The sequence below is a fragment of the Saimiri boliviensis genome, chromosome 11 (genome assembly GCF_048565385.1).
Source record: "Saimiri boliviensis isolate mSaiBol1 chromosome 11, mSaiBol1.pri, whole genome shotgun sequence".
Taxonomy (NCBI): domain Eukaryota; kingdom Metazoa; phylum Chordata; class Mammalia; order Primates; family Cebidae; genus Saimiri; species Saimiri boliviensis.
In genome coordinates this window covers 11,177,879-11,192,125 of record NC_133459.1, presented here as the reverse complement: position 1 = coordinate 11,192,125, position 14,247 = coordinate 11,177,879, and the positions used below count along the sequence as shown (strand labels likewise).

General features: G+C 54.0%; 1 protein-coding gene across 6 annotated transcripts in view; it reads right to left on the bottom strand.

Moving 5' to 3' along the window:
- The window catches only part of TNFRSF1B (TNF receptor superfamily member 1B), a 45,110-nt gene that overhangs the window by 3,327 nt on the left and 27,536 nt on the right, over positions 1-14,247 (bottom strand). For 3 of the 6 annotated variants that reach the window (XM_074380073.1, XM_074380071.1, XM_074380074.1), the window contains exons 9-10: positions 7,369-7,576; positions 59-2,528 (exon numbers count right to left, since the gene is read on the bottom strand). In XM_074380073.1, the coding sequence (XP_074236174.1) occupies positions 2,245-2,528; positions 7,369-7,576 (492 nt within the window). In that variant the 3' untranslated portion in view covers positions 59-2,244. Of the gene's footprint in view, positions 1-58; positions 2,529-7,368; positions 7,577-14,247 lie in introns of those variants that run through there. The other 3 variants (XM_003936014.4, XM_074380072.1, XM_074380075.1) reach the window with 2 other exon arrangements.

The window sequence follows — 14,247 nt, the reverse complement described above, 5'->3', positions numbered from 1 at the left end:
AAGCAGGACCACAGACAAACCCAAGCTGAGACCCCAGGCAGAGCCAGGGGTCAACGTGTAAAACAAACAACTTTATTGATAAGCGGGAATGCTGTCCAGCATACAGTGCAAACTCTCATTGTCTCATCAACACACGCAAGGGAACTGAGGCTCCAGAGTCTCCAAATTCATCGCTGCCCAGCTCTGCCCATGATGCCAAGGAAGCCCGAGGTTCTCCCAGGACTGTCCGCCAGGGGGCAGGTGAACTCCATCGCGTCCTCATGTGGGTCCAACGTGGGCAGAAAACTGGCCAGTCCCGGCAGTCTGACTTTTTTTCTTTAAGAGACAGGGTCTCACTGTTGCCCAGGCTGGAGTGTCGTGGCGTTATCATAGCTCACTGCAGCCTCAAACTCCCAGGCTCCAGTGATCCTCCCCTCAGCCTCCTGAGTAGCTGGGACTACAGGTGCGAGCCTCTGCAGCCAGCCAGTCTGACATCTTTATTCCAGGGTGGAAAACTCTTCTAGTCTCCATGGTAATGGCTGGACTCTCCCACCCTCCAATAGTTCAGCTGCCAAGCTCAAGTCCAGTGGAATTTATCAGTAATTCACCCTGCCCTGCTCTTCTAGAGAGACTATTCCATGCCTTCTCCTTTATCCCCAGGCACCTGAGACTGAGCCAGCCTTTCCAGGAGCCCCTCAACCTGCTTCCCCTCAGAATCTGGGTTAGGCTACACTTGCTCCCCCTCTGCAGAGCCCTGGGCATGTGTTTGGGGAGGGGAGAGGGAAGGCTGACTCTAACGGGGAGGAATACTGGCTTCAGCGGCTTCAAGGTGGGCCATTCAATTTACCGACCTTGGCTACACACACTCACAACACACAACACAGACACAGACACAGACTGGCACTTGGGATTCACACTGGCCATGTACCAAAGTGGTGGGGCAGCCCCGCTGGGGCCAGGGCGTTCGGGGTGGGGAGTGGGAAAGAGGAGCCCACCCCTCTGGAGGCAGGAGGAGGGTCTGGGCTGAGGTAGGAGGAGAGAGATGGCTGCGAGGACTCAGTCATCTCTAGTTCCTGAAGTTCCCTGAAATGAGACGGCGTGGCCCAGACCACCACCCCGGAGAGCAAAGGAGGAGGGGCGGGGCTGTGGGCACACTGGACGGAAGGTGCAAACAGCAGGCGAGGGGCTGGATGTGGCTGGCAGAGTCTGGCTTTGTTCGTCGTTGGCTTGTTGGCCTGCGTGGTACTTCCTTTTTTACAAAATTGGCAGACTTCCAGTTAGGAGTGCGTTATCTTGCCCAGGCAAGGCACTGAATGTGGGGGCCTGCCTGGGCCCTCTGGGCATCTGATTTTCAGACCATGGTACGAAAGGACAAGCTGGCATTTGGAGGTGGTGCTTCCTTTTGGAGGTGGGGGGGGAACAGTCTTGCTCTGCTGCCCAGGCTGGAGTGCAGTGGCACAATCTCGGTTTCAGGGTTCAAGCAATTTTCCTGCCTCAGACTTCTGAGTAGCTGGGACCACAGATGCCCGCCACCACGCCCGGCTAATTTCTGTATTTTAAGTAGAGACAGTTTCACCATCTTCCAGGCTGTTCTCAAACTCCTAACCTCAGGTGATCCACCGCCTCAGCCTCCCAAAGTGCTGGGATCACAGGTGTGAGCCACTGCGCCCGGCCTGAGGTAATGCTTTCCAAGCCTCCTGAGCTAACCTGAAGGACCCCGTTCCCTACAGGGCGCCACCTCCTCCCTGCACAGGGCCCCGGGACCGTCCTGCAGTCTCAGCATCAGGCCAAAGCACTGTCTTCTTTTCACGGGTGACGGAGGCAGCATCCCTCCTCTCCAGAAAGCCCCTCCGCGAAGAAGGATGCCGGGGTTTTCTGGAAGCCAGAACTGGGTCAGAGCCCAGAGGGAGAAACAAACACACGAACAACCCAAGGGCTCCAGAAGCCAAGCTCGTAGGTCCAGTTGGGCGGGGCAGCTCACAGAGAGGCAGGGACTCGCCCCGGGGTGCCCTGAACGTCCACGCCCAGCCAGTCTTCCGAGAGGGACACACCGAGGCAGCAGAGGCGTTCCAAAACTCGCTGCCTCTGCTCTCGGCCTGCAGGTCAGAGGGAGGCTGCAGCTGTGGAGGGTGCTAAAGGAACTCGGCCCCAGAAAGAGCCCCGGACTCCTAGTGGTGGGGGCCTGGAAGGACCAGGGTCCCTTCCCAGGGTCATCCTGCCAGGGCTTGGCCCGCCGTGGCTACGACGCAGCTCAGACCAGCCTGGTTAACTGGGCTTCATCCCCGCATCGGGCACGCCGAGGGGCAGGGGCTTCTCTCCGGTGCTCTGCAGCAGGGTCTCCGGTGTCTCCAGCCGAGACGGAAAGGCGCACTCCTCCTTGGAGAAGGGGACCTTCTCGTCCTTCGGGGAGCCCGAGGGGCTGGCATCTGTGGACCCCGTTGTGGCGCTGGCCTGAGAGGAGCACTGTGAGCTGTGGTCGGAACCGCTACAGACGTTCACGATGCAGGTGACATTGACCTGGGTCCCATGGCCACCAGGGGGAGAATCTGCTAAGCACAAGATGGGGCAGGGGTCAGTCCAGGGGTCCCAGAGAGGGGGATATCTCTGGGACCGCTGCCCAAGATGCAGATTCAGACACATGGAAAAGAGCACTGGGCCAGGAGCCAAGAGACGGAGAATCTAGCCCAGCTCTGCTGAGTGACCTTGAGCAAGTCACTTCACCTGCGTGTGCCTCATTTTTCCCTTTGCTGAATGAGAATAGCATCACCACCTACCCAGCCCCAATCACCCCAGAGATGGGAGGAGCTAATTATATAAGACAGCTGTCTACTGGGGAGGCCAAGGCAGTAGGATGGCTTGAGCCCAGAAGTCCAAGACCAGCCTGGGCAGCATAGTGAGACTCTGTCTCTGTCTCTGTCTATTTATTTTCGGCTTTCTGTCAGTGAATCTTTATTTTTTAAGACTGGATCTCAAAACAGTGCAGTGTCGCTGTCTAGACTCACTGTGACCTCTGCCTCCTGGTCTCCAGTGATCCTCCCACCTCAGCCTCCTGAGTAGTTGGGACTACAGGCCACCACACCCTGCTAATTTTTTGTAGACACAGGGTTTCACCAGGTTGCCTGGGCTGGTCTCGAACACTTGACCTCAAGGAATCTGCCTGCTTCGGCCTCCCAAAGTGCTGAGATTACAGGTGTGAGCCACCATGCCCAGCGTCAAACTTAACTTTTTAAAAAAATTTTATAATTTTTTTTTTTTAATAGAGACGGGTTTTCACCATCTTGGCCAGGCTGGTCTTGAACTCCCGACCTCATGATCCCCCCACCTCGACCTCCCAAAGTGCTGAGATTATAGGTGTGAGCCACCATGCCCAGCCTCAAACTTAACTCTGGGTTGTACTCCCATCTCCCATCCAACCCGCTCCTGCTCGTCTCGGGGTTCATTGCTGCCATCCACCCAGCTGCTAGGGTCCAGAGCCTCAGACCCATCTTTCTCTCATACCCCACACCCAACAGTCATTCCTGCCTGTCTCCCTTCAAAAGATGACTTATGGGCCAGGTGTGGTGACTCACGCCTGTAATCCCAGCACTTTGGGAGGCCAGGGTGGGTGGATCACTTGAGGTCAGGAATTTGAGACCAGCCTGGCCAACATAGTAAAACCCTGTCTCTACTAAAAATACGAAAAAAAAAAAAAAAAAAAAAAAAAAAAAGATAGCCGAGCATGGAGCATGGTGGCAGGTAACAACAATTCCAGCTACTCAGGAGGCTGAGGCAGGAGAATCGCTTGAAGCTGGGGTGTGGAGGTTGTGGTGAATCGAGATAGTGCCACTTCATTCCAGCCTGAGTGACAGAGCCAGACTCTATCTCAAAAAAACAAAAAAGAACAAAAACAAAACCAAGATGACTTCTGCAAGCCCCCCCCCACCATCACTACTGCACGGTGTAGGGAGCTATGGAAGCCTCCAGCCGCTCCCACCTGGACGGTGTGAACAGCCTCCACCTGTTCTGGCTTCGGCCCCACCCCTCTGAAGTCTGTTCCCCATCAGCAGCCAGAGCTGGCCCTGGAACTTGGCAGATCACTTCCTTGGTGACTCAAAAACCCACAGTCCTTGCCACAGCCTACCAGGCCCTACCTGATCTGGAGTCTGCCTTCTTCCGCCCCCTCTCCTGCTGCTCCAAGACCTTGATGGGGTTCCTTCCAGCCACACTCACCTCCCGACAGCCCCTTGAGCCCTTCAGGTCCCCTGGGCCTTTGCACAGACTGCTCCCTCAGCCTAGAGACCTCTTCTCTAGTGCTCAGGCATTAGCTCAAAGGCCACGTCCTCCACAAAGCCTCCCCCTGCTGCCCCCAGCCTCCCTCTCTAGAGACATGTACTTCCCATCCTATCTACCACTCTCCAGGCCCCTCCCCATTTCTGTGATCTCCAGGGCCCCCAACTCCTGGGGTCCCCACCAGACTCTGAGCCCCGGAGGATAGGGACTTTTTTTCTTTTTTTTTTTTTTAAATAGAGACAGAGGTCTTGCTATGTTGCCCAGGCTAGTCTCAAACTCCTGGGCTCAAGTGATCCTCCCGCCTTGGCCTCCTGAAGTGCTGGGATTACAGGCATGAGTCACCTTTCCTGGGCAGGCCAGGGACTTTTTGACTGTTTCCTGCTGTGCTTCTACAGGAATGTTTTGTTCTTGGTGATGTTTTTAAGTGAATTGATTGCCAACATTTAAAATTCAGGCATACATTTAAAAACCTGGATTTATGGCTTCCCTTGGGAGGCAGGTGCAGGAGATCCAGCCCAGGAGAGTCCAAGCTTTGCCTCACCCTCCCATCCAGCCCCCGTGGGCAGCTGAGTTTTCTAAGGCTGGGGAGTCACTGGAGTGTGGATTTGCCTAGATGAATGGAGAGGAATGTGAGGGCCCTGGCACACAGTGGCCCCCTCAGAAAATGAGAGTTGCTGCTGCTGCAGGGACCCGCTGGGTGCCCTCACCCCAGTCTGCTTCCCCCTAACTCCAACTACCTGGGAGCTGGGGAGGCAGACGGAGATGGAGACCAGCTGTGCTCAAAACAGCCCCAGGAGGTGATGGGAAGGAGGGCTGAAATCACAGGCCCAGAAGGAAATTTCCGCCCTGAGCCTCCACAGCACCCAAACGTCACCTAAAGTCACCATGGCCTTTGCACATCGAGCATGAGACATTGCGGGGGTGGATGGGGGACCACAAAGGGGCACAGCCCTGGGCTTTACAGGTTTCCACCGTGAAGGCAGGTGTGAGGGCTGGGAGGGAGGAGAGGGCGGAGGCCAGGGAGACAGGTTGGGGGACTCGGGAGAAGGAACACAGAGCAGAAGAGGCAGAGGGGAGAGGGGAGGGCACACGTTGTCGGGGCTTTACCCTGGGCCAAGGAGGAAGCCACACCAGGTGTAGCTAAGAAATCAGAAAGATGGGCCGGGCACAGGTGGCTCATACCTGTAATCCCAGCACTTTGGAAAGCCAAGGCAGGCAGATCACCTGAGGTCAGGATTTAGAGACCAGCCTGGCCAACACAGTGAAACTCCGTCTCTTCTAAAAATAGAAAAATGAGCCGGGTGTGGTGGCGCATGCCTATAATCCCAGCTACTTGAGAGGCTGCAGTGGGAAGATCACTTGAACCCAGGAGGTGGAGGCTGCAGTGAGCAGAGAAGTAAGTCACGACTGCACCACTGCACTCCAGCCTGGGTGACAAGCGAGACTCCATCTCAAAAACAAACAAACAAAAAAAAACAAAAAAAAAAACATCTGGCCAGGCGGGGTGGCTCACGCCTGTAATCCCAGCACTTTGGGAGGCCGAGGCAGATGGATCACCAGGTCAGGAGATCAAATCCATCCTGGCCAACACAGTGAAACCCCGTCTCTCCTAAAAATACAAAAATTAGCAGGGAGTGGTGGCTGGTGCCTGTTATCCCAGCCATTTGGGAGGCTAAGGCATTAGAACCACTTGAACCCAGGAGGTGGAGGTTGCAGATCGCTGAGATCAAGCCACTGCACTCCAGCCTGGTGACAGAGCAAGACTCCATCTCAAAAAAAAAAAAAAAAAAAAAAAAAAATCAGATGAATCCAAGAACTGGACAAAGACTAAGAGTTTATATTTGGAGCGCATTCATTCATTCATTCATTCAACAATGTTTAGGGCCCCTGCTCTTTTCCAGGCACTGGCGCAGGGCATCCCACAGGGAGTTCTCAGGCTGGAGTGAGGTGCACTGATGAGACACCCCACCGAGGAGCCTGGGGCTATGATGGGGCACACCGAAATGGGCACATAAGCTCCTGCGGGCAGCTGGGGACAGGTAGGAACAGGTGTTGCAGGCAGAAACGGAGGTTTGGCAGGGTTAAGCATCCTGCCCAAATTCTTATGGCACCAGCGTGGCTGGGCAGGGAGCTGAGAATGAACCCAAGTTCATGGTTGTTCCCTGAATTCTCACTACCTGGTGCTGCCAGGTAAGAGGGAGAGAGGCATGGCCCAGCAGACCCCGTCCAGGGGGCCCTTCCAGTATGGGCCCGAGATATGCCAGCCAGGAGTGACATGTGTCACAGACCAGGTCCAAGGCAAAATGCAGCCTGCAGAAAGTGGACGTGGTCCCCACAATCCCAGTGCCTCAGACCCAAAGGGACTCAGCAACAAGCTGCAGTGAGTGGAACCCTGCGGCCATCATTTCCGCATTCATCTTCCAACCCCAGGGCTCCGGAGCCCCACAGCCTAGGGGTGAGTCTGGCTCTGCTGTTTATTAGCCGTGTGCCCTTGAAGAAGCTGTTTAACCTCTCTGGGCCTCAGTTTCCTCATCTGTGAAATGGGGATAACAACAATATCTCTTAGCATTGACACGCAGGTCAATGTTATGCATGTAAAGCGCCCGGTATAGTGCCTGCTGTGCCATAGACTTCAGGAAGCAGAAGCGATGGTTAAGGTTAATTACTAGTAGCTTGGCCGTGTTAGGCCTGCGGATTCGGGGATGAATGAGACGATGCAGGCTCACCAGGTGTCCCACAGCCTGGCAAGGGAGACAAGGAGGAGACAGTATCTGTACAGACAGTCTGACAGTTCCTCAAAGGGAGGCCAGGGTGTGGCGAGCCCGGAGGAGCAGCCAGCTGGGGATGGGGGCGGGGAGGGGGTCTCAGGAAAACTCCTCTCCCAGATACTGGGGATGGACAAGCTGGGATTGTCCCAGAGAAGGGAGGATGTTCTGATGATAGGCCCAGCCTGGGCAAAGGCGGGAGGGAATTTGGGGTCAGCAAACTGAAGACAGTTCCCTGTGGCTCAGGCCTCGTCCCGCCCTGCGGGGAGGCTCGGGAGGAGATGGCTAAGACAGAAACCAGGTGAGAAAAACCAAGGAGGCTTGGAATGAAGCCAGATGTGCTTCCATCTCTTACCTGAGCTCCCGGTGCTGGCCCGGGCCTCCCCGGCTCCGCTGGCCTTCCCCACGCCTCCTGCCGGCGGCTGGTTCTGGGTAGGTACCCTCCTGTCTGAAGCGCTGGCTGAGCTCTCCAGGGAGCTGCTGCTGGAGCTCGGCGCTGTGGTCAGCAGGTGCTGCTGCTCAGGGCCCTGGGCACCCCGAGCCTTATCAGAAGGCAGGTGAGGCTGGATGGTGGGGGTAGCAGGGGAGAGTGGTCAGCCCACCAGCCAGTTCCTTCTTCCTCCCCTCCTTCCCACTGGCATCTATACCTCTTGCCCCTGCACTTCAGAGTTTACATGACACTTCTGCACATCCTTTCCACACACGGTGCTTTTTGGGAAGTGTGATTCTCCGTGGTTTCTGTGTTTCTGTTATTAGCACCTAGCTGCTCTACTGGAGTGAGTGCCCCATGAGGGCAGAGACCACCTGGCCCTGTTCACCAAATCGTCTTAGAGGTGGGGCAGGATTTTCATCCTCACTTTGCCTAAGAGAATAGAAGGAAAGCCACTTTCCTTCACCCCATCTGCACAGGGAGACAAGGCCCAGCCTAGCAACCAAGAGTGTGGACTCTAAACCCAGCCCACACAAGTGCTAATCATGACGCTACCACTCACTTGCTGTGTGACCTTGGACCAGTTATTTAACCCCTCTGTGACTCTTTTTTTTTTTTTTTTTTTTTTTTTCTTAAAAATTTTGATTCCTAACTCCTCCCAAATCTTTTTTTTTTTTTTAAATCTATAAAGGGAGAATCACAACTTACCTCATAGGGTTGTTGTGAAGATTAGATGGCTGAATATTTGTAAAGTGCTTAAAACAATGCCTACTACATAGTAAACCCCATGCAAGAGTTTGTTAAATCAGAAGTAGGCAAATGACTGCCCAGGAGCCCAATCCAGCCTGCCACTAAGAATGGTTTTCACGTTTTTTTTTTTTTTTTTTTTTTTTTTGAGACAGGGTCTCACCCTGTTGTTCAGGCAGGAATGCAGTGGCACAATCATAGCTGACTATAGCCCTCAAATTTCCAGGTTCAGGTGATCCTCCTGCCTCAACCTCCTGAGTAGCTGAGACCACAGGCACGTGCCACTGCTCCTGGCTCATTTTTTGTTGTTGATTGTTTGTAGAGACAGGGCCATGCTATGTTGCCCAGGCTGGTCTTGAACTCCTGCGCTCAGGCCTTCCTCCCACCTCGGACTCCCAAAGTGCTGGGATCACAGGTGCGCACCACCACACCCCATTGGTTTTCATGTTTTAAATGGTTGAAGAAAAAGGTTTAAGAATAATTTGTGGCTGGGCGCAGTGGCTCATGCCTGTGATCCCAGCACTTTGGGAGACCGAGGAGGATGGATCACGAGGCCAGGAGTTCAAGACCAGCCTGGCCAACGTGGCGAAACCCCATCTCTACTAAAAGTACAAAAATTAGCCAGGTGTGGTGGTGCATGCCTTTTAGTCCCAGCTACTTGGGAGGCTGAGGAAGCAGAATTGCTTGAAGCCAGGAGGCAGAGTGGGCAGTGAGCCGAGATTGCGCCACTGTACTCCAGCCTGGGCGACAGAGACAGACTCTGTCTAAAAATAATAATAATAATAATAATAATTTGTGACACACAGAAAGTTTGGTGTCCAGTAGCACAGTTAGATCGGGACATGCCACTCTGACTTGGGCATGCAGCTGCTTTCCCGCTACAGAGGTGGGTTTGAGTCATCGGCACTGAGACAAGACAGGCCACAAACCCTAAAATTTCTCCCATTTGGCCCAAACAGAGTGAGAGTACGGACCTTTCTGCTCAGTCACTCCAGGGCAGAGAGCTGTCGCATTTGAGACCCTCTGCTGCACTGCCTCAGCCTCCCATTCCAGAGTCGTCCACAGGCTGCTCTGAGACTTCCCCTAACATCTTCTTCCCATATAATAATAATAATAATAATATTAGCTGATATTTGAGCGCCACCCAATGCCATGCACCGTACCTAAGTCCCTTCAGATACTATCTATATGGATTCTTCCAACAGCCCAGTGTTATCACCGCTTTGTGGAAACTGAGGCACAGAGAGGTTAAGTTACTTGCCCAAGGTCATGGTGAGGACACACCATGGCTGGGCTAAATCCCACAGTGCCTTTCCTGGGTGTCTGGGCTTTCAGCTCTGGAGGCTCAAGGCAACGTCCCCATTTCCAGACGCCCACGCTGGAGAGAGGCTGGAAACTCCTCTCCCAGGCTGTTGTCTGTTCCCAGTGACTGGCCAGGTGCTCGTGCCCTTGCCTGGGAGTTCTGGGAGCCTGCCAATCCCGGCAAAAAAGGAGATGTCAGGGGCCACTCTCTCAATGGCTTCCCCAGCCCCTGGCCTGCCCAGGATGGAAACAAGTTCCCAAGCAGAAGGAGGGTAGAGATGAGTGAAGGGCTGATGAGGCGAGAGGGAGGCGAGGGGGGTGGCATTTGCTGCAGGGGTGGAGAGAGCAGCACAGGCACCACAGTCCCCCAGGAAACGCTGGGGCCTCCTGCCTTCCTCCAGAGGGAGCTACCATTCCGGATGTGGTCTGATAATAGATGTGAGTGTCAGGTCTCCTCTGCTCAATCACTGCAGCCCCAGCTCCCATGGCTTCTCTGACACCTGAGTGCCACCTGCACTCCCAGTTCCCAGAGGCCAGCCTGCAGCCTCTTACTCAGGACTGGAGGGATCCTGTGCGGGCCATCCCCATGAGGCCACAGAGGCTCGGAGACAGTAAGTACTACACTCAGCATTACACAGCTGGTCCATGGCAGGAGCAGGACCAACACAGACCAGCTTCCCCAGGATCCCTGCGCCCTCCCTAGGCTGGATTCCCGGTTTTGGAGACATGGAGTACATTTCAAGTTCATGCTGAACCTCTGCCCAGGTGGTCTGACCCTGGCCTCTGCCCACGACCACCCCCCAGCCCTGCTCTGAGCCTGGAAGGGGAGAAAAGCATCCAAGTGTTGCTCCTCACAACCCCACAGAAGGGGTTTTTCTGGCCTGTGCCCCACCCCCTCTGCTGGTGACTGCAGCCAGGCAGAACAAAACTCCCCAAAGGTCACAGCCACCTCTCTCCTCCCAAGTGCAGAAGCTACCCACGCCCTGTTCCTTGGGCTGGGACCCCAAGAGAGCCAAGTACGGAGGCACCTCATTCAAAACACAGGATCTCAGGCAGCCAGCCAGCCAGCACCCTCAGTGCCCAGCCGCTCCTGGCCCAGCCCCACTGGGCAGAAGTAGAGACCCAGCAGAGCCATCGGCCAGATCCTTCAGGTTCCTGCTGGGTCTGTCTGTCTGTGTGTTCACAAGGCGCACACACCCATGTCTACAGGTGTGAGGGTGTGTGAATCGTGCACACATGTGTCTATGTCAGGGGGCATGTGTGCCTATCTGTGAGTGGCATAGTGAGTGTCTGTGCCGGAGTGGCAAGGAGGGGCACTCCTAGGTTTGTGCCCCAGGCCACTCTCATTAGCTGTGCCACACTGGGAAAGTTACTCACTTCTCTGGGCCCATGATTCCTGGGCCATATGGGGCGGGGAGCAAGAATCATACTGCCTGCACGTGGCAACATGGCAGTGAGAATAAAGAACGTGCCAGGCGCGGTGGCTCACACCTGTAATCCCAGCATTTTGGGAGGCCGAGGCGGGTGGATCACGAAGTCAAGAGATCCAGATCACCCTGGCCAACATGGTGAAACCCTGTCTCTAATAAAAATACAAAAATTAGCTGGGCGTGGTGGCACATGCCTATAGTCCCAGCTACTCGGGAGGTTGAGGCAGGAGAATCGCTTGAACCCAGGAGGTGGAGGTTGCAGTGAGCTAGGATCGCGCCACTGCACTCCAGCCTAGTGACAGAGCAAGACTGTCTAAAAAAAAAAAAAAATAGAGAGAGAGAGAGAATAAAGAACACTGGGCACAATGCCTGGCATCCGTTCAACATCTAATACATGTTGGTGCCTGTTATCAGATGTGGCCTGTGCATGAGTGTGTCTGTGGGGGTGACTGTGGGTAAGCTCACCCATTGGTGTTTTCTAAACAAAGAGATGCCACTGTCTCCCATGCCCTGGGCGTTCTTTCTGTGGCAGGAGGAGCAGGTGGGTGGTGAGTCCACACTCTAAGCCCAGCAGCCCAGCTCCAGAGGACTCTCCACTGGTCTCTTAGCAGAAGTAGCATGGGACACGGGCATAAACCTGATTCAAACCTGGGCTATAACCACTCAACTAATGATCTCATCCTACAGGAGAATCAGAACCTCCCTGAGTCTCAGCTTTCTCCTCTGTAAAATGGGGGTGATTATGCTCCCTGCCCCTCAGGGATGCGTGGGGACTCAGTGACAGACAGCCTGACAGGGTTCAGCCAGGGCTGTGCTGTGACGAGCCCAGGTCTGTGCACATGTCTTCCCAACTCTGTATTCAGGAAGGTCTTGGGAGTATGAAATTGGCCACAGTGGGAGTGTTTATACCACAGAAATCAGCAAACACCACAGCCCGGGGTTTGGGGTTTTTTTTTTCCCCGCTAGACAGCTGTCATCAGCACACCACTGGGGTACTTCACAAATACTTGACTCACTCACATTCAGCGAATGCTAAAAGGAACAGTGAAAGGAAAAGCGGCTGGATGCGGTGGCTCACGCCTATCATCCCAGCACTTTGGGAGACTGAGGTGGGCACGTCACTTGAAGCCAGGAGTTTGAGATCAGCCTGGCCAACATGGCAAAACCCTGTCTGTACTAAAAGTAGAAAAATTAGCCAGGCATGGTGGCACACGCCCGTAGTCTCAGCTCCTCAGGATGAGGCAGGGTGACTACTGGAACCTGGGAGGCGGGTCTGCAGAGAGCCAAGATTGCGCCACTGCACTCCAGCCTGGGTGACAGAGCTGTCTCAAAAAAAATAAAAAAAAATAGGGGGAAAGGGGAAGCAGAGGCCACTGGGCCACACCCAGGACATCTTCAGTTCACAGAGGATTGGGAAATGCTTGGTGGGGAAAGGGAAGGAGGCAGCTGGCCTGCTGTGGTAGAGCCTGGGGCAGACACCTGCCCTATGCGCTCCACCAGGCGGCAACCGTCAGTGTCACTGAACTGAAGCTGGAGAAAGGGAGCAGTGAAATTCACTCAGCAGGGGAATGGGAAAGTTTGCTCCCCACTGAAATACTGCAGGGCAGCGCAGACAGCCCTGGGATGGGAGTCCAGAGACACATTGCCACGTGACCTCGAGCAGCTCACGTTCCCTCTGCATCTCTTTTCTTGTCAGCAAAATCAGGGGATGAAATTAGCCTGTCTGATTTCACACACCTTGTGTAGATTTCAGGCATTGGGCCCCCAGGGCTGAGCTGTTCTTTACAGCAGTAGTTCTCATCTGGGGGTGATTTTGCCCCCCAGGGAACACTTAACGATGTCTGGAGAATTTGTGGTTGTCACCACTGGACTCGGAATGCGACTGGCATCTAAGTGAATAAAGGCCAAGGATGCTGCGGAACAGCCTGGGACAGGCCCCACAACTAAGAAAGATTGTTTGTTTGTTTGTTTGTTTGTTTGTTTGAGACAGAGTCTTGCTCTATCATCCAGGCTGGAATGCAGTGGCATGACCTCAGCAACCTCCACCTCCGAAATTCAAATGATTCTCCTGCCTCGGCCTCCCAAGTAGCTGGGACTACAGGTGCTCACCACCACACCTGGATAATTTTTGTGTTTTTAGTAGAGATGGGGTTTTACCATGATGGCTAGACTGGTCTTGAACTCCCGACCTCAAGTGATCCATCCACCTCAGCCTCCCGAAGTGCTGGGATTATAGGTGTGAGCCACTGTGCCTGGCCCAAGATCTTTTTAAAAAATATTTAATTTAATTTTGTTTAGGGATAGGGTCTCACTGTGTTTCCCAGGCTGGTCTTGAACTCCCAAACTCAAACAATCCTCCTACTTTGGCTTTCCTTAAGTAAGATCTTGTCTCGAACATCCATGAGGTTGAGAAACTTTTTCTCTACCTGCCCCTGAGGTAGAGAAAACTCACTGGTCTCTGTTTTCTCATCTGTCAAATTGGGTAAAGAAACCAACCTGCCTATCAGGTGCAAGGCGGTGACAAACCCATGTTCTGGCTCACCTCAAACCCACTTCCAACCCCTCTCCCTTGTCCTCCTCCTCCGTGGAGCCTGGAAAAGCAAAGCACCCCCTTCCCCAGCTTCCCTTGCAGCTAGGGGTGGTCATGTGACACAGTCTGGCCAGTAAGATGAAAGAAGTCTACCCGGGGCTTCTGGGAAGGGGTCTGATTTACTGATAAGGGCCCCATAGCTGGCCTGGCCACCTTCTTCTTTGCACCTCACACTTACAGTCACATATGAAGTGAGGATCACCATCTTATGACATGAGGCCACACACAAGAGAACAAAAGTCAACACACCAAAGATGACAGAGCCTGGGGTCCTGCTAGCCCCATGCAAGGGGACAATGGAAGCCATCCCAGCACACACCAACCCCTTGACTTCTTACAATGCAGGAGAAATAAAGCTCTTTTGTCTAAAGTCACCTGTAGGTTTGGGGTTACTTGCAGCCAAATGCCTTCCTAATGAAGAATGAATGAAACATGATGACATGACATTCTTGGTCTGTCTCTAATCAAAAGCCTTCACAGACCCTACTTTAGAAAACAGATCAAAGGTGAGCTGCTTTGGGAGGACCCACGGCCCAGCCACACAACCTCTACCTCAAACCTGAGAGAGGATCACGTCCCCCATGCCCAAGGGCCCTCTGTGGGACACTGGGCCACCCCAGAATTCAGTTTGAAAACCACTGCGCTCTGAGAAAGTGCTCTGTAAACATTGGAGACAATGAGAAACATCATCGTCAGCTGACCGAATGGCACCGCCCTGCAAGCTGGATCGAGCAG